This window comes from Paralichthys olivaceus, chromosome 16, assembly GCF_024713975.1.
Source record: "Paralichthys olivaceus isolate ysfri-2021 chromosome 16, ASM2471397v2, whole genome shotgun sequence".
Lineage (NCBI taxonomy): Eukaryota > Metazoa > Chordata > Actinopteri > Pleuronectiformes > Paralichthyidae > Paralichthys > Paralichthys olivaceus.
In genome coordinates, this window is record NC_091108.1 from 20,725,636 (window position 1) to 20,752,997 (window position 27,362).

The following is a 27,362-nucleotide window of genomic DNA, read 5'->3' on the forward strand; positions in this document are numbered from 1 at the left end:
ATAAACAAAACGCATGCGCAAAAGTAGGCGTGTTGATAGGAGCAGACAGAGGCTGGGTGTGCCTGCACTAAAGTCAGACACATGGGAACAATTACAGTGCGGGGATACTGTCTCTCCCAAATCTTCTATACATGTTCCCCACATTTACACAGAGAGGAAATGATAACTGATGAGTTCAGTGCTGGACCATATTACAAAGGAGGGAGCTGATCGTCTACCATTTAGAGATTTCATTATAAAAATATATATATGCTGCAATATACTGTATCTTGTACTGACTGATCTACACTTGTGGTATTAATGTTCGGAATGATAGTTTGCACACATTAGTCTTTGTAAGAGTCAAGCTTTTAAAATATGACAATGCCACCCTAATATTATTTTCTTTACACCATTTTTATTGTCAAATTATCACAACATCCTTTCAAACTTCACTCTCAAATTTTTTATAGATCTTGCTTTAATCAGGATTGTAAGATGATCCATTAAATGACTGTAGTGAACACACTATGAGCTTGCAGGTTTTCCTTTAACTCCTTTTTGAAATTACAAGAGCCTGACCAAAACCAGATATCTGGTCAAGAACAGGATTACTTATTTATGTAAATAAAAAACATTTCACTGTGTTGTTGCAGGATAAATTCTGTGTTGTGACAACAAGCAAACAAAATCCTCCACTATGGAAATAAGATGGTAGAAAATGGTGCTTGCTGCTAGTTATGGAGAGAAAGGGTACAATACACAATGGACACAGAAAGTCTGAGGGTGTCAGGAGGAGAGAAGAAACTGGGAAATAGTCTCTTATCTCTGCAAACAGCAGCATGCGCGGCCTTGGCAACACACACACATGCGTGCGCGCCAAGACTGGCATACTAAATCCCCCTGGCATATGTTGGCACGATAGCAACCCGTATGCTCACGTCTGGCACGCGCTGAGACACACACACACACATTAACGGGTGTGTCACAGTAGCCATCGAGTTGGGGGAGGGAAAGAGGGGAGGGGAAGGAGAGATCAGCATGAAGTGCATGTGCTCCAAATTATAAATGCATTCACATCTGGGTGAAAGGGTGATGAGAGGGGGATGGGAGATGATCATAGACCAAAGTATACTGCAGAGAGAGGGAGATGTGGACAGATGCCAAGCAAAGTGTAAAGTGAAAGAGAGAAAGATGGAGGAAGCAGTGAAGGAAGGTGATGTAGGAAGCAGATCAAGGAAACAGTCAAGGTGAGCAGTGTATCTGACCATCATATCAGCACCACTGTGCTGAGAGACCTTGTTTCTGATGATAATTAGCAATATAGGCAATAGCCTTTTGAAAAAATATTTTTTAAATCATCTAAATGGGTCACAAACTGTGATAAAAGCTTATTTTCCAATGATGACATTTCTGCTTGTTGAATCAGTCACAATGAAAAGAAACCTGCCAAAGAGGTCACTGGAACAGACTGAAACATCACACAATAATTAATCACACATTAATGTTCTTTATAATTTCTTTGAGGTTTGGACAAATCATTTCTCAAAAAAACAGATGCTGATTTGGGTTTTTGTCATGAATCATATTAACCATATAGCTTTGGCGGTTGATGTCACACCCCTCTCACTGCTCTTGTTTCCTATATCTCTCTAGCCTGTGAACCATCAATAGACATGTAAATTAAAATCTAAAAAAACTTGCTGGATGAATGATAACGTGCAAAGCTTGCCATTCTGAGAAACACCACACTGCGTTTGTTTGTTTTTATCGGAGTCAATAAATAAATAAATCAGATCAGGAACTTATTTGCAGGACATCCGAACCTCTGTGAGATTAGTTTGTTTAAACCTTTTAATATCTTTAAATTTTATAACATGTATTATCTAGGGTCCTGCTCAAAATCAATAGATTTTATCTCTGAAACTACAGAGGCTAATAAGAGGTTACAGTAGAAACATCATCTCCAAATTATCGTTTTGTGTCAGAATAGGAACCAAGTAGTGGTAGTAGAAGTAGTTGGCGTAAGCAGCAAAAAGCACAGAGGCTGCAGAAAACAACTGAGGGAGCCAAAAGAGAAAACCATGTTCCTATGTCCTCAGTAGGACGGTGAATTGTGGTAAATGGGACACTAACATGAAGACAAAGAGGAAGTAGTATAGAGAATCTACTAACCTGGTATCGGCTCCTTCCAGGATGTGCTCGGCCTGGTCGCCTATGACTTCCTGTCTCAGATAATACAGCATCCTCACCCTCAGCAGCACCCTGAGTGGACAGTTAGAGAAGCAGATCATTAGTAGGGTAGACTAAAGATTCCTAAGGAGGCAACATTGATCTTCTGGTGTATTCCAGTTACGTAGCTTATTTATGAGGGTCCCCCATAATGTTTGACCCTTCCTGTGTTGAAGAAAATATTATAGGTGCTTGTGATATAAGGTGTTTCATTATGAGGGGGAGTCATAATAGCACGAGCCACAATGAACTGACTTGACTGTAGAATATGCTGTACAGAAGCAGAAATGTGGAATTTACTAAGACAGTGAGATAAAGATCTTGGATGTTCGATTATTCAGATGGAAAATATCCTGAGGTATTCTTCTGTTGAATTACTGGTTTGAAAATACAGCTGCTGTCTTCTCTAGATACAAATTAAAGATGTAAGAATTAATGTTCAAGGAACTTCTACAGTGAAATGAATCATATCGGTCAAGGCTGAAGAAAGTCAGATTTGATCTCCTGACACTGGAAATGAGCGAGATCTGCTCCACTGTAAACATTTGTCACCAGGATTTAATGCCAATAATGGTTTGGCGCAGGAGAAAGGAGTAGGGGAAGGGGGGAGAAGGGGATGAGTGAGAGGAGAAAAAATGAAGTGGTAGAGAGATGTGTTTCCTCCCTGTGTGGAAGGGAGGAAAAAGAAAGTTTAGTTTCAGGGGGGGTTAAGCCAGTCATTTGCAACTCATTCTGCAGGGTGTGTGTGTTTGTGCATCAAGTTGCAAGTTGGACAAGTTGCAGTGCGTGCGTGTGTGCGTTTTTGTGTGTTTGTTGGCAGGCTGTGAGTGCTCATCCATCAATGTGCCAGGCCTGATTAGCCACACAACGCTGTGCTTCAGCCTAGCAGATGGCACCACATAATCACCCCCAAGTGTGTGCGCGTGTGAGTTTATGTGTGTGTATGTGCGCATGCATCTTTCACCCACTTCCAACAGGTCTGCCTGCCTAGCACCTGGCCTGGCACACAGCCACACACACACAAACAAACAAACTTCCCCCCTCAAGAAGAATAAAAAATCTTGGAACTGAATCTGGAGGGCAAGGAAGCATATCTCCCTGACAACAAGAGAAAGAGCTGACCACAAAGCAAATGATTGTGTGTGTGATTGAGTGAATTAGTGAGAGAGAGAGGGGGAGAGAGAAAGAGAGGTGAAGAAAACAGGAAGATGGCTGCCTATGTTTAAGTTGTGTATGCAACATGCCTCTATATGTCCTGGTTTTAAAGACCCAGTTCCATTCACATTAGTTTGGTATCCATGAGATTTCAACTAGAAACTTAAATTCAACCAAAAATACTGTGAATAATGTTTCTGGCCCCTGAAAATTACAAAGCCATCTATTATCACTTGCTGTCATGGTGTTTCAGGAGTTTGAGGAAGCCTTACTTGTTACAGTGATGTTTCAGGTGTCTCTTGTAGCTATCCTCTTGCAGTAAGTGGTCAGGATTACAGCTGGCCAGCCAATCGGCTCGCGGGGTCTGTGGAGGTGGGGCCTGGGGCTTCCCCTTCTTGCCTTTCCTACCCCGAGGCACTGGGGTAGATAGACCTGGGGGTGGGAGGTGAGATGGGAAATAGTGACAACCTGAACACCTTGCTTAAACATTATTTATGCACAATATAAAATTAATGTCAACAATTTTATACACCTTTCAACTATTTAACTATATAATACCTGAAATGTGTCGAGAGCCAAAAGAAGGCATCACATGTCTGATAAGATTCAAATATTGTTTGCATATTAACCTTATACCGTCTATTGTATTTTTAAAGCAACAATTTTTTTCTCATTGACCTTATAGGCCTACAATGAAAAATCCTGATACGAAATAAAAGTCAGAGTTAGATATAAATTTAAGATTATGAGGTACATCATCATTCCATTATTTTCAGATGCTCATCAAGGGTGCAGTAAGCTGAATCAAACAACGTTCATATTGCGTCTAGTGTGTTGTTTGAGTGTGTGTTACCGGAGTGGTTGGTCAGCGTCTTAGTGGTCCCATCTTCACTCGGGGTGATAAGGTCCCAGATAAAACTTTTGATGTTCTCGTCTCCTCTGTAATGCAGCAGGCAGTAGGCCAGCAGGGCTCTGCAGATGGTTTCCACATCCGCCTCCTTGAGAGGGCGCTTGAAGCGACCGTGGGCCAGGATGTCACTCCACCTGCCCCATCTAAAGACAGACATGAAGAAGAAGGAAGCGGACAAACCTGTCAGCATTATGGATACACTTGCCTTTTAACTTACACTACTGAATATGATGTGGGTTGGAAATCAAAGCAAAAAGTTCGCAAAATTACAAAGATTGTCGGAATCATCAAATTAGTTGATCAGTTAGAACAAAAAAATTGCTCTGGTGCACAACTCTGCACTGCTTACAGTTAGCTGATAATACAGATCAAATAAACAATGTCAAATTATTTAATAATTATTTTTGACAATAAATCCCATTTCTCTCTTCATGATTTTCATTTTCTGATGATTGTTTTTACTGTTTTTATGTCAAATGACAATGCTCTTTGGATTTCTGACTCCCTGCCCATGGCTTAAATTCTGCCAGTTATCGACCGGCGCAAAGGAACATCTGCTATCTGACTCATTGGTTTAATTTGGGGGCGTAGATGGAAGGTGGTGGCGAGAAGTCTTGAACAACAGATTATAGACAATTATGATTTTACATGTTGAATTGCTACTTGGTGTCAATTCTGGTGCAGGGGTGTGATGAAAAGCTATTTGCTACTGCAAAGGTGAATAAATATGCACAATAAATCCCTCCATAACACACATAACTACTTGAAATCAAATAGCACCCTGACATCCCTTTCATTGGGTCTTTAAAATTGTTATTTTAAGTTGAAATTATATGCAGTGCTCTGTAAACTTGAAATAATTTATGATTAAATATCAGTTTATTAGTCAAAAATTGTTTCTTACAGTTATTGTGAGGTTAAAACCTAAATGTGTTCTTCAATAAATTATCAAGCTTCTTGTTTGGAATGCTAAACTATATAATTATTTTACTAAGTCTGTCAGACAGTTTGTGTGCCAAACAACTCACTCACATGACCCTGATCCTTCATGAGTATGTTCACAAGTCCAAATCATTTTTCCTGCATCCCAGACATTTATCACACTCCAGCGACAGATACTGATGAGTGTCGGGCCCACATCCCTCTCTCTGTGTGTGTGTGTGTGTGTCTCTGTGTGTGTGTCTGTGTCTGAGTGTGTTATCATGGATCACAGCCAAACCCGCCGCCCCATCACCTCCAGAGAGCAAGCGACCCAAAAGACTGATGTGGTGGTCTTGTTCTCAGCTAAAAAATTCTTTCCACTGCCGCTTCCCAATCTTCACTGAACCATGCAAAACAGTATTACCCTGAACAATTTCAGATAGAGTCAAATGATGGGTGAGGGTGAGTGAGAGAGATGGCTGATGGGAAAAGACAACAGAGCGCCGAGCAGAGAGGACAGGCCCAGTCAGTGTGTTTTTGTGTCCTACAGCCTCGGGCCACGAGACTAGACTGTAACAATAACAACGCTGACATCTCACTAGCACCACTGTTCTTCCTTGCAAACGCGCATACACATAGTCACGCCAAATCAGCCATGAAATGGACGGGTTCACCAGACTCATCACGGTCTGTGGTAAGTGTGTCAATTTGCCTCTGTGTGCAGTATATTGTACGGCCATCTCTTTAGACTTGAAGGGCTGTTATTGTGTATTGTGTAGTTTCAGATGCACTTCCATCACTGCACAGATATAAACAGATATAAATGCATAGTACACAGGCATTTCCTAAAGGAAATTTGGATGTTGTTTGAACTCAATGTAATTTAATCTAGTGAAGATCATTTCAAATTTTGCACATGAGGCTTTACATTACTCTGAGACTGAAATTTGCTCTCCAGTCACCTTGTGAGCACGAGAAAAACATGCTTTCTGTAGGCAAGTGTGAATGTGTACATGACTGTATTTACAGGCAGCTGTGTCTGTTGAGGCGAACGCTTTCTCACTTAATCACTCTGTTTGCAGGTCTGCATCTATTGACTCATGTGCTCATGAACTACACTCAACAAGACTCCACATACACCAAAACCAAAACTATATTGTCCTCCATTCATTTGAATCATCTGCTTTAATGTTTCCTTCCACCACAGTTCTTCTATGTTGTGATTGCTCTGTGTTTAAAAAGGAACATTTAGGTTGTTGAATCATGAAGGAATCATGAGTGAAAGCTACGGCCGGCAGCCAGTTACCATAGCTTAGCATTAAGAACGGAAATGCAGAAACAGCTTGCTTGGCTCAGTCCGAAAGGAACTAAATCCAACTATAAGTACCTGTTAGGTTCTGTTGCTCGGTGCCTGGTGACGAGTCCAGGAAGTCAATGAGCACAGATATCAAACAGTCCAGAAGCTGACCCTTTTACTCTTTGAGTTAATAAGATTTCCCAAACTGTCAACACCACTGATCTGGGCACTAATTTGTATTAGTATTTAACTTAATCATTCATGTACTTGAGATTTTTTCCCCTGTAATGCCTGTAACCCCTCTAAAATGTATAGATCGAGGCTGATTTGCATTAATTCCAGTCATTTTGTGAGTCAATCAGTGGTCAACATAGTTATCCATCTGTTTTTTTAGTAGAAAACATGAATATGTAACAGACCCATAGACCAGTAGGTTCTTCTCCACCCTGAAGCACTCGGACCGGGGGTAGCCCTGGGCTTTGTCTTGGGGTCGTCGTGGTTTGGATGAGGGTTTGCTTGGCTCGTCCTCGTCGCTCTCCAGCTCTGAGAACTCCAGCATTTCGTCCTCTTTGACGCTGCTGAAGTGGCGTGTCTGCTTCCTCACCCTTGGTGTGTCAATCACTAGTGTGTTCTGGAGACAAATTCAATAAAGGCGTTAAGTCGACATGCTTCTATGGCCTAGATTCTGGTGTACTTTTTTAACGATCATTACCAAGAACCTGCTTTCAAATGCAGATGGCCTGAAACCCACCAATAACAATATGCAAAGTAGCCTCTGCTTTATTCTTGTGATATATTCCATTTTTTAATTTCTTGTATACTCTGACTACTTTGCGAATACATGACACCTTCTGCACTGAATCTGATTAATTGGGTATTTGGCTCCATGTTTAATTCCTGTAGCTGAGAAAATTGCTGCCCAGCTCAAACGTTACCTGACATTAATTATGTTGTCTAATGAATTACATTTTTGTTCAATTAATTAGATTTTCTCCCCTTACAGTCACATTAATATGTGCAAACAGGGCAGTGGTTTGTTCCACAATTATCACAGAGCATTGCAGTCGTTTTCAATTCTAACATCACACAATAAGAAATCCCAGGGGAGCGGCATGCATTCACGCTCACAGAGCTGGAGTGTGTCAGTGGAGGGTCCTCCACTAGAGAGGCAGGAGAGACGAGGAAATCAGGAGGGACTACTACTCAGAATAGAAATACGGAAAGAAAACAAGTGAGCAAATACAGAGAGAGAAGGAAAGGAAAAAATAAAGATGCCTGTTAATGTCTGTGTAACAATGTGACTGAGTTGTTGTTGGTCTGTGGGTGTGTGGGTGTGTGTGTGTGTGTGTGTGTGTGTGTTGGAGCACTTGCCTAAGTGATATCTCTGTACCCTCCAAGCATCTGTGCTCTGTTAAGTGGAGCTAAGCAGCTTACTCTCTCTCACTCAAATACACACACGCGAGAGCAGGGAAACATGGGTAATTACGGTAGAGAGGAGATTCCCGACTGTCAATATTAATCTCTCTTGCTTCCCTCCTGTTCTTACGCTCTCCGTCTTTCTCACTTTCGTCCCCCTGACTGACAAATTCTGGATGCTAGTCCCTTTCCAGTAAGAGGATGCCACCAAGTATGTGTGTATGTGAGAATTTGCATAGTGTGACTGTTCTGTCTCTGTGTCTTTATGATTTAATCACATCTCCTGTTTGTGGTTGTGTTTAATATTGCAAGTACCTGTGTTCACATTATGCATGTACAGTTGCAAGTGTATGTGCTTGTGTGTTAGAATTACCCGTCCATTCATGGCATCCAGGTCCAGCTCAGCCTTCTTGGCCCATTTCTGCCAGAAGTCTGGATCCTCCAGAGAAATGTCTGTTCGGTTACCGGTTGCAACAAAACTGGCCTGCAGACATTCAACAAATGCATCGGTTCAGATATTATACTTTTATAACACATCACACATGAGATTTTCTATCATTTCCATTGTCTTTAGGCCATGAAGTTTTTTTACCTTAGCAAATGTAGAGCCCTTCCCCTCAGACTCTATGGTGATGGTGTGAGTTCGTCTCTGGAGGATCTGGTCGATATCTTCCTCGCAGAATTTTGAGCCTTCGTCTTCCTCGTCCATTAGAGCTCCGTAGGCTCCCTTCCTCAACAGGTCCTCGATCTCCTTCTTGGACAATTGCTGGACCTGGACCACAATTGAAAACATTTAATTCAGTGGCCGCAAAGGATTCAGTCGTGTACCCGAATAAGAAGTCTGAAAACACTTTAGTGATCTCAGAAAATAGAGTTGCCTTTAAACACATAGTACACTGAAAAGATTCACTTTAAGGAATAAATCAATCTGAAATTATTGATGTAGATACCCCGCTGTTGGCGTTTTCCCGTCCGCTCATGCTCTGCAGCACGGCCTTGTCCAGCCCCAGCTTCAGACTGGCCTTGTCGAACATCTCCCTCTCGTAGCTGTTCCTGGTGATCAGACGGTATATCTTGACCGCCTTTGACTGGCCGATACGATGACACCTGGCCTGGGCCTGGTGGAGGGCAGAGATGAAAATTCAGAAACATTATTCCACAGAGAATGATAGATTTGTTAGATCTGTTCAGTAGCACGTTCAGCTGGAAAAGTGAGGTTTCAGAAGAGTGAAGTGAAGATCTAAATGTGGCTGACAGTATTTCCGAGGCTGACCACCGCTCAAGCTCTTTAGGAGTCCTCAGTACAACCACAATCAAACAAAAAAACAGCAGGTGAAGCATGGTGTGGTTTTTACCTGCAGGTCGTTCTGAGGGTTCCAGTCCGAGTCAAAGATGATGCAGGTGTCGGCTGCCGTAAGGTTGATGCCCAGCCCTCCAGCTCGTGTACACAGCAGGAAGACAAAACGGTCCGAGTCTGGTCTAGAGAACCGGTCGATGGCTGCCTGCCGCAAATTACCACGAACTCTGCCGTCTATACGCTCATACGGATATCTGGACACAGAATTTGAAGCACAGCTGTTAATAACTGTAACTGTAAAAAGCAGTTAGTAGAAGATATGACAAACAGATTTTAGGGCCAATCCAATATTCTATTTACCCTCCTGTTATCCTCAAATTTACTTGCCGTGTGTACCTTCTGCTATTTTGTGAACACTTCAATTCTGTACATCTTTGGCAAAAAAATGTGTTTAATTTTTTAGATTTCTTCTTGAGGGTGCACTGGGCAGCTATGATCAGACTGAGTATCAGCAGACATCCAATGTCTGGGATTACAAAGCCTTGACCAGAAGATACCAGCACTCTAATGATAACCAGCTCCTTTGCACTTATTATGAAATGCTAATTAGTCTCTATTCTTACCTTTTCTGGATGAGGTAGTCCTCCAGGATGTCCAGACAGCGGACCATCTGACTAAACACCAGGACTCTGTGTCCACCTGCCTTCAGTTTGGGCAGCAGCTTGTCAATGAGCACAAGCTTGCCTGCAGCCTGGACCATGGCCTGGAGAGCCATGTCTGGCAAATCGGGCCAGCCTCCGTGGGAGTCCCTGAACTCATCAATGATCTTTTCTTCCGCACCTAGTCACCAGGAAAGAATAATTACAAATCATCCGGAGCAATAATTGGTTTGCTGAGTCTTTAAACTGCAGTGGTGTGTCAGCTTTTGTAGAGTGTGTGTATACCATTAATGAGGTAGGGGTGGTTGCAACATTTTCTCAGCTCCATCATGGTGTTGAGGAGGTTGGGGACACTGGATCCTCCAGCGCCGCCGCCGCCACCTCCTCCTGCACCCCCTTTGGACAGGAAGGTGAAGTTCCTTTCCAGAATGGCCCGATAGTATTTCTTCTGGATGTTGGTCAGCTCCACCTGACGACAACAAAAAAATTCGATTATTTTGGGTTTTTTGGACATTCTTTAAATGCTTGTTTGTGTAATTCTAACAGGATTCGGATTGGAGAGCTGAATGGATAACATAACCAGAATAGGTGAAGATGTTTCGACATCACCCTTGAACTCAGACATTTATGATGAGATGTTGGTCCTACCTCAATGATGGTCTCCTCCTTAGGGGCCAAGTTCTTCTCCACATCCTCTTTCAGTCTTCTCAGCATCATGGGCTTCAAAATGCCTTGCAGTTTCTGAACCTGAAATCCACAGAGGCAATGTTAACACTTCATTGAAACAGGAATTTAGGAACTGTGCAAAGGTTTAAAAACTGTCCATTTACCTGCTCTTCAGTCTTGAGGTCTCCAAATTCAGTCATGAATGTCTGTTCAGAGGGAAATCTCTCAGGCTCCAGGAAGTTGAGTAAGCTGAAGAGCTCCTCCACAGTGTTCTGGAGGGGAGTTCCTGTCAACAGAACTTTGTGCTCCTGCAGAAGAAAGCAGAGACAGGAAGGACATATTTAGAGTTTCTAAAAAAAATGAAAGGAGGATGTTGACAGGATTTTAAAACCTGAAGTAGCGGACAGTGAATTATATTATGGCACAGCTACAAGGCTGATTTATCCAACTCAAATGTTTTATTTATATCAACTTGTGCTTACTGTCTAAAAATATTCTTAACTTTTGACATAGAGATCACTTTCTTACAAACAAAAGAAGACCACAACTCACCATGTCCATCATTTTGAGTCCTTCCAGCAGTTTACAGTTTCGGTTTTTGAGGCGATGGGCTTCATCTATCACCACACAGCGCCATGGGATGCTGCGAAGCTCCGGACAGTCAGCCAGAATCATCTCAAAGGTTGTTATAACAGCATTAAACCGATAAGCTCCCTTTATTATTTTACCCTGGTGGGAGGAAGGCAGAGAGGGGAAAAGAATGAAGGTCAATAAGAAAAATCTAAAAAAGTCCCAACTCCTCCATCATCTTACTGTTTATCTGGGAGAGAAATAGGGCTGCTGAACATTACCAAAATGTCATGTCCTGATAGATTCCATATCTATATAAATAACAATACATATCTTTACCCTTTCATTTACTCAAGTGCGAGTTGGGTTCATGTATTTGCAGATGTTAACGTGCAACATCAGCTGTTACCTTCTTCCATTTTGGTGATAACCTACAATGTCTGCGTCTAAGGTTTGTTCTGAGCAGGCCATTGTAATTATGGCTCTCATCCTAAGACTCTCCTTGTTATGTTTGACATGTTTCTTGTGTAAATGGTAAAAAGGGTTAGTGATGTTCTGTGTCTGTTGTGGGGACCAGTCTGTGGCATAATTTTAAATTACAGTTATCTGGTCTGGATCAAAATAATCACCAAACTATATCAATTTCTACAGAAGTGCCCCCCCCCCAGTACAAGCTGCTAATTTTGTCTTGGCTGGTCTAAATCCTTCTCCTGTTCTGAAATACCACTTCCTGTGTCACGTTCATTCAAATATATTTGTTTTGTGGTGCTTTCATGCAAATTTTCCATCCGGCATATACATAGTGGGGAGGAGTGGTCTATAGGGGTGATTTGCAGCACAATGACATCAACCATAGGCAATACTATCAATAGATAGCTTTTTTCTATTGTCACACTGTTAAAATTCATCATATTGCACAGCCTTAAAGGGAAACCAAGAAAATTATTTGTAAGGAAATCTTTCATAATGAAGCTACCTACATGCTATGCCTGTTTTCTATAAACTCCACAAAGATTTATTGTAATTCAGTATTAAAGTCCACTGTGTTTCCTTTATTCAAACCAGGGCCCTGTACTATGAAGCAGGATTTGCGCTTATCAGGGTAACTTTAGGCTTAGTTCAGTGTTTCTGGTCCTACGAAGCTCGTTATCAGGGTAAATCACCATGGTTACTGGCTAAGTTGGCGATAAGAGATCAACATTAAAGCACCACCCACTGATCAATCAGTTCTGTTGAAACATGACATCACTATTCTTAAAGAGGAAAAAAAGGGTCTTCAGAGACCAACAAAATCCTTTTACCTACTCTATATTTTGGTGTGTTAGAGGCGGGATAACCATAGTTTTTTACTTTGATCCTTCCCTTTATGTGGTTTTATCCTGTGGAATTAAATATCTATTTGAAATGGGTGATGGTTTACAGATTTACCTTGTGCCTCATGGCCCTAACTTATTTATGTCGTGGTCACATAATATTTTTTTCCCCAAATGTCACCATGGGGCTGACTTCGTAACTTACACATTCACGCAATTGGAGATTTTTTGCCAGCTGTTCTTCCTCCATTTAGCAGCTGTAACTTTTTCTTTTATTTTGGATAATATTTGTAAGAACAACCCTTCAGCTTAATTTCTTCACAGGCTAACTGTGGCAAAGGTCACTGTTAGATGATAGTATCATTGCTCAGTAAGAGCTTAGAGTACAAGGCTTATAGCCCAAGGACAGTAAAGGCTTTAAATTGTCCATCCCCCGCTGGCTCAAGATTTTCTCTGACTAGAGGTGGTGTTAAGATCAGCTGCCTGACTCACACAACAGCATTTCATTCCCTCCATCTACTGTTCCAAATGTGTGATCCTCATACAGGTCAAAGCTGCTGAGGCCTCTGTGGTGGTTTTTACTGAGAACAGTCAAGACTCTCAAGAGTCAAGTTTCTCATCTATTTGCAGCTGACACTTTGGAAGCTGGTGTTGGTGCAGTTTCAGTCTAGGCAGCAATGACTATTCACATGCTGATTTATATTGACCAAACCGTTATTTGAAAAAAAACATTCTATGGTTTTATAGTTACACAGCTGTGGCAGATTTTTTGTTGTTGTCAAAGGCTAAGACTCATATGACTTGCAGTGAACAGATTAACCTGTCCATCATCAAACTGTACTTCACTCCAGATGCACTGCTTCAATTTAGGTGATGAGCACAAGTTATTGCATTCATTCTGTTTGCCATCATATATCTATGATCTCCAGTGGTGCAGAGTAGGCAGTGTACACATATGTATGTGTGCCCTTCGTTTTCAGTGATATTTTTTATTACAGCGTCAATTGTATTATCTATTTTTTCTTCACTGTATGAAATGTGTTTTTAGTGTTTCACTAAATTCCAAACTGTCTGAATATAATTCTTCTCTTATCCTGCAGCAGCTAATATCACAGATAAGTTGTTTTGCAAGGAGAGTTTAGCAGCTCTGTTTCATTGTGTCTACCTGTGCATCTCTATAGTACATCTCGTAGGCCTGGATGGTCTTGCGGCTGGCCTGGCTGCCATGGTAGACCACAGCGTTGAGCTCAGTCCAGGTCCTGAATTCTCTCTCCCAGTTGGGAATGGTGGAAAGAGGGGCAATCACCAGGTACGGCCCCTCAATGCCCTTCATGAATATTTCGTACAGGAACGTAATGGACTGGATGGTCTTCCCTAGACCCATCTCATCAGCCAAGATACAGTTGCGTCTGCGGGGGACAAAATACGTGAACAGAGTGAGAAGCTGAAACACATGGGCTGCATGTAATAGTGTATTCACTCCAAACGCGACGCTCTGGGATGAAAGACGAGATACTCAACTTTGCGTTGACTTTGTATGTAATCTCAATGCACAGAAAATTTGTGTTGCATTTGTTGTGAACGCACCATAAGATCTGCATTTCACATTAATTGAACTTAAGTGTCACCATACTGGTAAAGAACCGAATGCTTACTTTGTAGTTACCAAAAACTACTTCTGCTGTGAACCCCTGAGATTCCGCGACTTTAACCTGACTATGTCAAAATGATTCCACAATCTAAAAACTTCCCTCCCTTCATTTATTAATGCTCTTGGTGGTGTGTCACAATTTGTTATCTGGAAAGATTTTTAAGAATTTCTTCAAATGTCTTTGTCCTGGAACACAGCCTTAATATTCTAATGATATTCCGGAAAACTTAAGAGGAGAATACATCCTTCAAATCAAGAAAGCAAAACAGACAAAATAATGTGCTCAGACCCAAGTTCAACTGCAGGTTTTCGTTCATTCTGCTGGCAGCAATACTGTCTCTGGACACCTATGGTACCATAACAGCATTTCAAGCACAGATGGAACAATTAGGAAAACTTAACAGGGTCACTTAATCCACTCCAATGTCTGCAGACAATGACGTTTTTAATCAAAGTTCTTACAAAATAAAAGTTAATGGTGACTTACGAGTTGTACCAGTTGAAGGTAAGCCAGTTGAGGCCTTCTAACTGGTATTCCCTGAGTGAGTTGCTATTCCTGTATTCTTTGGAGCCCTCCAGCTTTTTCCATTCGGCTGCAGGAGGCCGATCCTAGACAAAGAGAAATTATTTGGGGTTATTAAAATGACATTAATCATTTGATCAGTGTATCTTATCAAATCATCAATGTAGAGACTGAGTTTTATAAAGGTGTAGCTTGACTGAAAATCATATAGATGTCAAAACAATCAGCAACTGTTATGAAAGTTCTCAAGGAAATACCTATCCGTCTCAACTTCTTTCCTCATTCTTCCAGTAATATCTCTAAATGTATTAAAATGGAACTGTGGTTTAGTTTTACAGATATCTTGCCATGATTTTCACTATATACAAGTTGAAATTTTGACCAACAAATTGTTTTGGATTTCGTCACTGAGAAAGACAAACATCTGCCAAAAAGTTGAGTTAGTCCAACCCCTGAGCTATGCTGCTAGTGCAGCTAAAAATACAAACTGCCTCCAAACACTGCCCTGGAGCATTTCTAACATGGCCCTTAAAGAGAAACAGTAGGCAGCAGTTAAATAGATGGACACAGGAAAATAGAGAGTTGGAGGGAAGGACCACAGCCAGTCAGCTGCTTCTGTTCAGCATTAAACACACTGTTAGTGGTTTGGACTGGCCACAGGAGCAGGGCGTGTGTGTGAATGTGTAAGACCGCAAGAACGTGGCCCTGTGGAGAGCATTAAGGGGGCTGTAAATCTGCAGGAGGAAGGAGCAGGCGGCAGGCCAACACACACAAACACACACATGCACGCGTCTACTGGGAGGAGGCTGGTAACAGATAGCACCCAAAGAGCGTCTACAGAGACAAAAGCATATACACACAGGGCCACTTACCACTCTCTTAATGTTAGGTGTGCGTGCTGCGATGCGTTCATATTCGTCTATCTTGGACTGGTCGATGTCAGCCTTCAGCTCCCATGTGGAGTCCTCGTAGGGCAGACTGCACCATTTCACCAAATATAAGGTCACCGTCTGCACAAAACAACACACAGCAGTGAGAACCAGTGAGCGTGCTGAGATGAGACAGAGGCTCAAACCCATGGAAGATGACAGGAGGAGTTCAAAGCACCTCTCCATTTTCATCTGTGCTCTCTGAAATGTCCAGGACACGGTCCACCTCCACGTAGTCTGGGTTAAAAGGCTCATCATCCATCTGGAGGGAAAATTAGCAGAGTTGTTCTGTTAGAGACACGGAGATGCTATAACCACAGGTTGGCTTAAGAGAATTTGTTAGGCTATTTGTTGGGCTGAGGTTGATTTCATGTTTGCAGCATATGACTGATGAAGACATTTTTGACTAATTAATTGCTGTATTAGCTGCCAAATGAGCTTAGACTGAAATATAAAACACTTCTGGAGTCTCTGGGGTAAATATCCTTGCAGCCAAATCCAATACAATTGAAGTCAATTGCGACGTGTAAATTACCTCGTTTCGAGTCGAATATGAATATCGGGGCTTGCAGACACTTGGATGAAACCACACTAGCAGTATGGAGGCATGTTGTGTTTTTTCTGATTTATTATGTCTGAAGAAGAGGTCGCCGGTTACTTCAGTTGTTTTGGATTTGGTTGCAACAAAGTTAACCCCTGAGACTCCAGAAGTGGTTTGTGGACTCAAACATTTCCCCCAACCCCTTCATCAGCATAGCAGTGAGTAGATGAATGAATTTAAATTTTTCGGTGAACTATCCCTTTAAAACTGCAAAAAAAAACTTTTGATAAAAAGTCATTTCTATCTATTTACAATTTGATCTACAACACAGTAAAGTGTGCACAAAGTGGAGGACAGTGTTCTCTAAAGCCACTTCACTTGTGCAATGCAGTGTCAGGACAAGATAAGGGACTAATTGTTCTGTAGAGCTCAGGTCCTACCTCAGTTATAAAGGTGTTGAGTTGTTGCTTTGCCCTAAACCTCTTGATCTTCTGGTGCACTCTCTTGTCCTTCTCCAGCTCCGGCAAGTCTGCCCAGCGACAGTGGAGGTACGAGCTGAGACACAAGAGACACGGTCAGACCCAGTGATTCATGACACTCATATTGAAACCAGAGAGAAAAGCAGTGTGTGTAGCCAGCGCAACAAAAGAGTAAACTTCTATTACAGGGACTAAGTTACATGTGCACTCATATGCTTCTGTGGATTGGCATGTATTTTTAAATAACATTTTACAGCTAGTTGGGTGCAAAATACAGCTCATATAATTTGTCTGAATTACTATGAAGAAAGTCAGAAGATTACCTGATGAAAATAACCATTAGTTGAAGCCCTGGTCCAAAGTTAAATGGCATATCCAGACTTTTCCCTTCCATTATAAATCTGAGGCAAATAACCTTATCTGACTGAATGTAAAAAGATATACTGACAGTTTTTTACTTCCCAGGAGAGAAAAGATACCATACTGTTCTCAATGCAAGGTTTTATTATTATTATTTTTTTTTCTATAATGGGTTTTGTAGGCATGGAGGAAATAGATTCAGAGTGAAAGCAAGTTCATACTGCCTCCCAATGTTGTTACTGCAAAAATAAACAAGGAAAAAAAAAAATCTGTCCAACAGCCAAGAATTACGGCTGTCACAGATTATGAGCTCAAAACGACGTGTGAAGTGTGAAGAAATGTCAGAGAAAATAATTACCTAAGAGGAAAGAGTGAGAGGAATCGACTCACTACAGTCCTTATTATTTGACTACAACGCAGTAACACCCACTGAGAAAGTGATTCTTCCAATAAACGTTTGACCTATGAGACATTTTGGCAAATGCTGTTATATTGTCAAATGTTTATGGGACAATAAGAAAAACTGCAGTTCAAATCCACTCACTACAAAACTTCTTTCATCCTTATGGTGCACAATGGGATCAAGAATTACTTCATATTTGTTTACTTTACTTATTGCTAATGTCTTAAAGGTGCAGTGTGTAGAGTTTAGTGACATCTAGAGGTGAAGATGCATGTTGACGCTGAATACTCCTCATCTCACCCTCCCCAACATGAAAGAAAACCTGTGTTGAACTTCAGTCGTCATGAAAACTCAAAAGGTTTTAGTTTCTTCCCCCCCCCCCCCAATGTAAGTATAAAGTATTTAAATATAAAGGGCCCATTCTATGGTAAAGAAAACTACAATTCGTTCAATTCAGATGAAACACACCAGTGAAAACATCACTAGGATAATTTTATATTTAATTTCTCCCAAGAATCCCTTTCACCTAACTCTTACACACTGAGCCTTGAATGTACCATGAGAAACAATGTTTATAATGTATATAAATATTGTCCTAATAAGGAGACAAAATTATGTGGAAATGACAGAAAGATAAAACATTTTGACATGTTTTAGTGATATCATAGGACACAACCACTTCTGTGTTATTGATGAGAGAGTGAATCTGAACCACAAACAAATGGCTGAAACAAGCTCTGAGCTTTTCACAGTTATCGGCCCATGGAGACCATGGCATGTGTGTTCAAAATAGGCTTAAAAGAAGAGGGATCTCGCCTGTGAAAGACAAAGAGGTAAAGAGAAAAAGTGGTTTTACTCACAAGCCCTTGAACTTGACATAGAACTCCTCCACCTCCACTTCCTCCTCCCCCTCCTCCAGCTGGGAAGAAAAAAAGGGTTAATAATAATAACTGCAAATATAGCAACTACATAGTGCAAGAGCAGAAGTGGCTCATCATTGTTATACAGTATGTGGTTGAATTGGTTAAGTGGTGCTGGGTACCAGTCTCCCACAAGCATGTCAGTCATCCCTGAATCTAAAGCCCTTTTCTACAGAAACCCAACTATGTTGCGATAATGACGCCTTGTTATGCCGCCTTTGTTTGTTTATACTGAACCAAACAAACCGGCATATTGCCACCCCAGTGTGTGATGTGTCACATTGTTGGCCTCCTGTCCAGCCATGCCGGCTCTCTTTCACCCAGACATTGATTCTGCTCTCTGACTACGACTGCTACCATCTTAAATGTAGATTCAAAAAGCCTCCCATTGTGTGTTTATATCTTTTTTACATAAAGGAAAGGTGGAATAAAGGTGCCATATTCCTCCCTTGAACAGGCTGAGTAAAGGGCTTGAATTTGCTATATGTTCTCTCACTGAGGGAAAATATATAGTTAAATTTGTATCATCTTCATCAGTATGGTAAATATTTACCGTTTTACATAAAACAAAAGAGCAGACGCAGATGATTCTTTTTTAAAGAATTGGATTATATGGAAAATGAATAAACATCTAATAACACTTAAGCAGCTCTTTGCATGACCACTATATTTGTTATTTCTATACATAACAATGTGTGTGAGAAAGGGGAAAAACCTAAACAGTAGCTCTTATAGTGCAGCCTTTCACTTTCATTCACGATCACTACTGTAATACACACATACACACACACACATCAAGCTACTACTACTGTAATGCCATGAATCATCAATCACACACACCCACACCCCCTGCCTGAGGAAATGCTAGCTTGGTGTCTGGTCTAGCTAGCGTTGTGGTTTTGGCTGTTTGCCAAACCCAGGGTCAACTCTGAATGGAGCTGTGAGAATGTGTGTGTATCTGTTTATGTGTAAAGGGGGGGCGGGCTTAAACCCATTGGCAGCTGGCTAGCAAAGGAAAGTTGGCCGGTGACTGTATGTGCACGCATGTGTTGGCTCAGGGATGAGCTTTCTTTAGACAAGCCATCTAAAACAAAGCTGGGTATTCACACACACACACACACACACACACACACACACACACACACACACACACACACACACTCACACACTCTTTGAGCTCCAAACACTGAAATACAAGAACTCTTGTCTCTGCTTACCGAGTGAATGATGTCTGAGATGTGCGCGTGCGTGTCTTCGTATGCGTGTATGTGTGTGAGTAATCTGCTTAGGCCAGCTGTGGAGCGGCTAATCAGATGATGTAAGCCATGACTCCGGCCAGGATGTCAATGCGAGCATGTCTCTATGTATTGTGTTGTATTGTGTGACTCTCCCTCAGTGTATCTCACCTGTTTTTTGGAGGTGCGCAAGCCCATGATCTTCTCCACAATGGGCCCCTCAGCTTCAGCCACATCCTGGAATCACACCAATGACAAAAGTGTTGGCCAGAATAACCACATACTTTAAAAAAATAGCGAGGCAGTAACAGATACAGGACAATAAAACGACAATATCTCAACCACAACCTGCTCAGCTCTCTGGTTTATGTTATAAAACTCATTTTCATGTCATTATTAACACGGTAGCAAGTTTAAATTACTAATAATTATTCCAACTTAGGTGAGATCAAGCTATATTTCTGTAAATATTACAAGACAGCTAAATTATAGTCTTTCAAATGCATGTTTCATTTGATTATTTTGGTGATCTTGATAAAGGTTGATAATGATACAGAGACTGCAGACCCTCTGTTCACATCTAAGTCAGTGGAAACATTTTGTTAATCTACTAAATGTGGTTTTGATGAACCATTACACCCCTAATTATTTGACTTTGCAATACCTTTCCCGGTACCGTATGTAGTTTTCTACAAAGCCCCTTTTTCATTTAGTAAAAGACAAAGGTTGTACAGACAACTAGCTGTACAGAAACTGGCAATAAAATATAGTCTTAACCTGAGGTTTTGATTTAACTCACTGTCTAATGAGAGAACATTAAGTCTCAATGTCATGTGATAAAAATCAAGGCAGAAAATTATGAGCTGTTTAAAAGCTTTACAAACTTACAGGATGCAAAGGCAGAAACGTTTTTTAAATAATGACAAACATGCACTGTACACCATTAACATGTATTGTAATACAGAAAATATTGAGGAAATGTAATTAAATACATTTACGCATTCACTAAAAGTGAGGAATGTATATTGGCAGAGTTTTTAACGCAAATGGTCTGAGATAACAAAGATAAAGCTAAATCAGCTAAATCTTATGGTACATTTTTTTTTTATATATAAAATATCATTAAGCCATATCAACGTCAGATCTATTGTCAGATTCTGTCTGTACACTATAGACTCAAGCTGTACCTGTTGTTGGGATGATGAAGACGGGGATTTTGGTGCTGGTGAGTCATCTCCACTGGCATCGTCCTCTGAAATCCTAAACTCCAGATCTTCAGTGTACCTCTTCCTCTTGACCTGGCGGCTGGAACGACGCTTCTGATGGTCAAAGGAAGAGACACAAAAGTGTTAACGTTCTGTTTCAGTTATGGTTTTATAGCCCTTCAAAAGATTCACAGATCACCTTTGCATTGGATGCTCTTCTCACTTCAGCAAACTTCTTCACAAGGACAGATCTATACATGTGTAAAAATATCATCGTATAACATCTCCCACTATTATATCAGAGATGGATATAAAGACAGACAGATCTGTATCAAACGTTATTATGCAGTTAATAGCCAGGTGATGCTCTGTTTACATGCCCCACTATTACTTTGGCAAATAAACAATGGGTCTGATTGAGAAGTGATACAGCGATGTGATGCTTGTTCCTCCTTTTTGTACCAAAACAACCACTGAAAAATTATAGTTCCACACAGCTGCTTGTTGGCATTTCTTTAACACTGGAAGGAGAAAATATTTTTGTATGAAATGCCAAATGTTGCCAAAAATTTTATTAAGCACCTGAGAAGTTGTTGCTGATTGACTTGGCTAAGCAGCCTATGTGCTTGGTCTTTCAACATTGCACTTCAACAGTACATGCCTATTGGCCCAGTCCCTTCGATCTCTAAAAGCTGTGACACTCAAGGAAGTGCAAAGGGTTCATGGACTTTATTTTGCACTAAGCCCAGTGTAATTATTATTCTGTAATGCATTATTGGCCATGACTTTGTACAATTTCTGAAGTTGCGTGCTACCTGAAAGTCAAATCTAGCATCAAAAACCAGGGTATGATTCCTTGTATTGGTCTTTTACCTGTACACCGTCATCATCTTCATCTTCAGGAGGTGATGGTGGTGGACTCTTCACCTCCACATCATCGCTGACTGATGACTCTCTCTTCCTCTTGGAATCCTTCTTAGCTGTGCCAGCCCCAACCTCTGACTCCACCTTCTTACTGCTGAAAGAAAAAAAGAGAAAAAAAACTTAAATATTCTTTACAGAAAAGATGCTATCACTTCTACAGACTATACAGCATTTGTGTGTGTGTGTGTGTGTGTGTGTGTGTGTGTGTGTGTGTGTGTGTGTGTGTGTGTGTGTGTGTGTGTGTCTGTGTGCGTGCATTAGTGTGCGTGTGTGCATGTCTGTCCCAGGGTGGTCGCCATGTTTGATTTACCCATTTAGAAATCATTACTATGCCTCAGGCTCTGGCACACAGGGGGTTAATATGATGAAAGACTGCAAGGAGGCGGAGGGAGCAAGGTAGCAAGATAGAGAGATATAGAGAGGAAGAGCGAAGGGGGCCCAGAGGGGAGGAGAGGGAGGAGAGAGAGAGAGAGAGAGAGAGAGAGAGAGAGAGAGAGAGGGAGGAAGCGAATGAGAACCAGAGAGACAGGCAGACAGACAGAGTGAGGGACAGAGAGAGAGGCCCCAGAGAGAGGAGGGGGGAAGGGTTGAGAGGCCCCCAGGCCTCCTCTAATCTCTGGCATGGAAAGAAAGCGGAGCTGGCTCCATCTCCAAGTGTGTGCATACTAAAGCTGTAGTCACCAAAATTGTAACTACTCTTCGACTGGTAGCGATGGAAAAAAAAGAAAAAAAGGGGCACATTTACTAAGTCGGCCACAGTGCTCTCTATGTGGCGGCCTCATTCAAATGACCAGTAGATAAACACCAAAATATTCTGAAAAATATAAGGGAAACCAACTAACTTTACCTCGTCATAGACACGAAATAATATTTAAAGAATTGAGGGTTTGGATTCAACTTTAACTGGTTTGACTTTGACTCTTGAATTTCACTGACATGGATCACAACGTTTATTTCACTGGTTAAGACTTACACTATTGGTTTTGTTGGACTGCACAAACACAAACTAATGATTCCATACATTAGACAACTTTCACTGCTGGGACTCAATGTAATGTAATGTTTCAGCATTGATAAAGGCTCTGTTTTTATTTCACTGTTCTCTGCCCATATGGTTATTTCAGCCCAAAGGTGCCATTGATCCTCCTCTCAGTGTATTATTTTATATCTTATGCTCACAAGACAGTGGGAAAAGATGACATATCTGAAACATCCAATTTGAACATACAGTAAAAACACTACATCAGACCATCAGTACACTATGTTATATTCTGCTGCAGTGAAAGTGGTGATGTTTGCTTTGCTTCATAAATAATCTTGCCTAGCATAAAGGTTTGCTTGCATGGAGCACATTAACCAGATACCACTGAGGTTTTGTTGCAGCCGTTAACTTAACTGCAAAAGTAAAGAGAAATAACAATCAATTTCAACAGGAAGAAAATACTGAGTGATGAGGAGAGATAAATGTTTTTTGACAAGAGTATCTGATCAACCTGAAACCAGATTCTATAACTGAACAAGTGACACAAATCCAACTTTGCTGCTCACTTGACAAAATGTTGCTTTTTAAAAACACAAAACATATAGATTATCTTCTAACTTAAATTAAACTGTTGCGTCTTTAATAGTTTAAGTGTTTGTGCGTGTTGCCTTTACTACAGTCTTACCCTCTGCAGTACTGTATGCCTGCATATCTCTCTCTCCTGCTCTGTGTCTATGTCGCTCATCCTCTCTCCTGCTCTGTGCCTCACTCCCTCTCTCCTCCTCTTGCGCCCCCTCTGTGTCCCTGGGGCCCATCTCCTTTCATCCTCACGCCAAGAGCAATCACGATCTCCGTGGTAACGGCTGGTCATGTGACCTGCACCTGTTCCTCTGGCTGGTCGCCACACGCTGGAGCCATCTGGCTACACACATACATGCTTGCATGCACACACACACACACACACATACACACTCACACACACACTTCTCCACTTGGCTGCCTTCTGCCCTCTTCTTCCTGGCGTCTTCATGGCCTCACTTCTCTTCTCAGTCACTCTATCTCTCTAACTCTTTGTGCTCAGTCCATCTTCTCACTCTTTTTTCTTCTGCTGTCTCGCCTCTACAACTCTCCTCTCCAACAACCCATCTCTCTTTTTTCTGTCTGCTTTATATCTCCCAATATGCTTTTGCTGTGTGATGAATCAACCTGTTTCACATCAACCTCTGAGGAGCTTGCATTAAAAAAAAACTTGTTATTAACTGGAATTGAAATGCTTCTGAGCTCCATTATAGCACCACTCTGTTGTTTCTGAGTAGATCCTAATTAATACATTTTTTTGCGTTTTAGAGGCACTAAAACTGAGAATTTTCAAAACACTGTTCACTACGTTTTAGTTTGAAAACTCCAGGGCTGCATTTTAGTCTGGACAGTCAACACGGAAATGTTTGGAAACAACTACTTGCTGACTGGGTCTTTTTGGTCATGACGTAACTTTTGCTGATTAGACAGGCTCCCATCACATGACACCCTTCCAGAAAGAAACAAACAGCATCAGCGCCTCAGCTACCAGAGTAGAACACAACATTGCTAATTAATTACAAGCGTTGCTGAACCTGTAGTCTGTGCTAACAGCTGTTGTGCAGTTAAATCCTGCATTTTACCATGATGCAAATGTGTGTGAGAAGTTATTTTAACAATGTGCAACAATCCTGCAACTGACAACCAAATGCATCAAGTGTACATCGACAGGAACATGCCTTCCTGTTTACACCGGTATGTGCAAGTTCAATTGAAATACTTGAAGTTGACCACAGACAGTTTGATTTTAGTTATTAAACATCCTACTTGCTGTGAGTACATATCTTCCTTTCACCATATCTCAGCTAAATGTTGGGTTATGTTGTAAGTTGCTATATCCATTTCTTATTTTCAGGCTACATGATCCAACACCGGCTTCAGTCAGATCCGAGAGAAGTTGGGAGGCTAGTTCTGCTAAATATGTGAATAACTCATAAGGATCTGCTCTGTTACTGACTCATGCTGCTTTTTAGGAAACAAGCCATATGATATGGTCAGCTACATGTGTCAGGCCTGACATTGGCCTAAATAAGCTTGCTAACAAACTTCCTTTCCAATGTGGCTATGTGGCACACCAGTGTTAGTACAACATGCATTCTATATGTACCTTGTGTTACAGTCAGTCAAATAAGCTTTTGAGCTGAAAATATGAAAATATTAACAACTTTTCAAATGTCCTAAGACATCAAAATCACATACAGTAAATAACGATGCTAATATTTAGTTGCAGTCACTTGTATATTGTGCATACCACTGAAGTGTGTTGAGGCTGGATTCACAGAAAATATGCAAAGCAGGATGCAATTAAAAATACAGTGGACTACACTATATTGAACAGAATGCCACTCAGCCACCACCTAAATAAAATATTTTCCTTATCAAAAGGAAAAAACATCTCTAGATCAAGTTCGAGTGCATTTCATCCAGCATTGAACTGAAAAATTGGAAATAGCTCCAGAAAAACACTGACAGAAATCAGGAGCTTGAATGTGAGAAATTGAAATGAAAGTCCAGCATAAGGTGAGGTGATTACACAGATCATCGTATTGATAGGAAAGCTTAATAAAACGTGTTGCCTACAGGTGAAGCATTTAAACTGATGCAACATCAGAAGTCTACTTATCCATCATGGGAGAGAGGATAAATGAAAGACAGGAAGCAGAGCAGTGGAGTAAAATATTGGGAGGGAAAGAGACAAATTAAAGAGGAAGCCAGGAGCAGGGGGAGGGTTGGGTGTAAGGGACACCTGAGGCTGTGATGAGTCATACCACTGAACCCCCATATATATATACACACACACCACAAAAATGACAGTGGCTACAGTGGTCAGAAGGCAAAACATACAGTGCCTTCTATATGTAAACAAAAAGTGCTGTATTTGCACACGTTTGCAGACATCCACAAAGCAAGGTGTCTGTGTGCAAGTCTGACATCTTTATGTGTGCAGCAAACAAATCTCACCCCCATCCACACGCACACACGGGGCAGGGTGTGGCAGCTTAGAGCTGAGTTATTTATAGATGTGCTTCCACTGAGAGAGGTAGACAGAGAGGGAGTGCGAGCAAGGGGAAAGAAGGATGGAGCGAGAAAGCAAGGTCAAAGGAGAGGAGTGAGCTGAAGGGCAGAGTAAACCACCTGATTCCCCCTGAAATGCTCTCATATGCACGTTCTTCAACAACTGACACTAATAGTGGTAAATGCATCAGAGGTGTCCAATTATTGTATCTTTGTTACGATCGAGACAGCGTCACAAACACTTCTTGCCATCGAGGCACATTTTAGTATACAATAACTATGATTTGTATAGCAGTTATCTAAACAAAGTTATAAAGTGCTTCACAAAATCCATGGCAAAAAAATCAAATGAATTAAAATAAAAGGATTTCAATTCAGTTCAATTTTAAGTGCCAAATCACAACATGTTAAGGTCGAGACCTAAAATTGATAGAGAAACCCAACAGTTCCCACAATGAGCAACACTTTGGCGACTGTGAAGCGAAAAGCTCCCTCGTTTACTTGGACAAACCTCTAGAACCAGACTCAGTGTGGGGTTGCCATCTGCCTCGACCGGTTGGGGTGAGAGGAGAAAAATGGGAATGAGGGGAGAGATGGGAGGCAAAGAGCAGAAAGAACTTTGAAAGAAGCTGGAATTAGTGGGACTTATTACCCGTGACAGCAGTAGAACCAGTATCAGTCAATAGTATACATCTATGGATGAATATAAAATAACTACCAATACTGCCTAGTAATGAACAAAATCAGCATGGTGAGCAGCTTGCCCACAGCCAAGTCTGGGTCTACTCCAACATTATACTTGATAACCTTTTATTTTATTTAATATCAATATATTTGATCACAGTATAAAAAAGTAGAACGTTTTATCAACATGATTCCAATATGCCAGGGGTGTAGACGCACTTTAAATGTTTGTATTGTACCACAAAAATGTAAACTGATGTTATTTGTCAGTACCTAAACTTATTACCCCTGCAAAGATCTGTTGATGGGTTTGTTTGTCAGCAAGATTACGCAAAAACTACAAAATGTATTACCGTGAAACTTGGAAGGATGCAGTATGGGTAAGGAAAGAAACCCTTAAATGTTTGTGTTGCTTAGAAGCAGATCCGGCATTTTTCAACATTTTCCCTGATTTCTCAGAGAATAATTCATGGATATAAAAATCTGGTCTATTTAGGTAACTTATATTTTTGAGTGTGTGCAATTTGGTGCAGATCCAAATAACAATGTTGATCTAGTGAGTCAAATGTGGTTACATAAGGAGACTGTTGGGCCTAGACAGATTGTATGCATTCTACTGAGAACAGTTCTGCAACAAACTGCAAATAAAGGAAGTGAAAATTGTGTTGAAAGGGTTAAGAGTATGGCCTCACATCCTTGTTCCACCAATTAAAGGAAGGCCTCAGTCTGGTCTGCAGTGGCTTATTTGTTCATACAGAGATGCAAATACACAGTGTTGAAAGAGATATACTGTAGTATGGTATGAAACTCTTTGAACTTTGGGGGTCTTTTTCTCCACCCACAGGTGGAAATCTTGCATAAATCCCCCAAATATGCAATGGAACATGAGGGTAAGTGGCCCCAACAGTGGGTTCTCTCTACACCAAGAGGGGAGGTTCTTAAAGTTGTGTTAAATTGTAGTATTTTAGTCAGGAAAGCAAAAAAGTAACAGCGGTATGAATACGTCAGATATTGGAAA

At 41.1% G+C, this 27,362-nt stretch overlaps 1 protein-coding gene across 5 annotated transcripts in view; it reads right to left on the reverse strand.

Annotated features, from left to right (window-relative positions):
• chd7 (chromodomain helicase DNA binding protein 7) overlaps positions 1-27,362 on the reverse strand; it is a 69,777-nt gene that overhangs the window by 15,605 nt on the left and 26,810 nt on the right. For 4 of the 5 annotated variants that reach the window (XM_069511632.1, XM_069511636.1, XM_069511633.1 and 1 more), the window contains 22 exons: positions 21,535-21,679; positions 20,644-20,775; positions 19,628-19,693; positions 18,162-18,220; positions 16,500-16,614; positions 15,697-15,780; positions 15,462-15,599; positions 14,554-14,675; positions 13,581-13,824; positions 11,085-11,261; positions 10,697-10,840; positions 10,515-10,613; positions 10,152-10,335; positions 9,831-10,047; positions 9,266-9,461; positions 8,861-9,028; positions 8,503-8,682; positions 8,284-8,394; positions 6,914-7,125; positions 4,220-4,419; positions 3,639-3,798; positions 2,155-2,244 (listed from right to left, as the gene is read on the reverse strand). In XM_069511632.1, coding sequence (XP_069367733.1) covers positions 2,155-2,244; positions 3,639-3,798; positions 4,220-4,419; positions 6,914-7,125; positions 8,284-8,394; positions 8,503-8,682; positions 8,861-9,028; positions 9,266-9,461; positions 9,831-10,047; positions 10,152-10,335; positions 10,515-10,613; positions 10,697-10,840; positions 11,085-11,261; positions 13,581-13,824; positions 14,554-14,675; positions 15,462-15,599; positions 15,697-15,780; positions 16,500-16,614; positions 18,162-18,220; positions 19,628-19,693; positions 20,644-20,775; positions 21,535-21,679 — 3,243 coding nt within the window. The remainder of the gene's footprint in view (positions 1-2,154; positions 2,245-3,638; positions 3,799-4,219; positions 4,420-6,913; positions 7,126-8,283; positions 8,395-8,502; positions 8,683-8,860; positions 9,029-9,265; positions 9,462-9,830; positions 10,048-10,151; positions 10,336-10,514; positions 10,614-10,696; positions 10,841-11,084; positions 11,262-13,580; positions 13,825-14,553; positions 14,676-15,461; positions 15,600-15,696; positions 15,781-16,499; positions 16,615-18,161; positions 18,221-19,627; positions 19,694-20,643; positions 20,776-21,534; positions 21,680-27,362) is intronic. The other variant, XM_069511635.1, reaches the window with a different exon arrangement.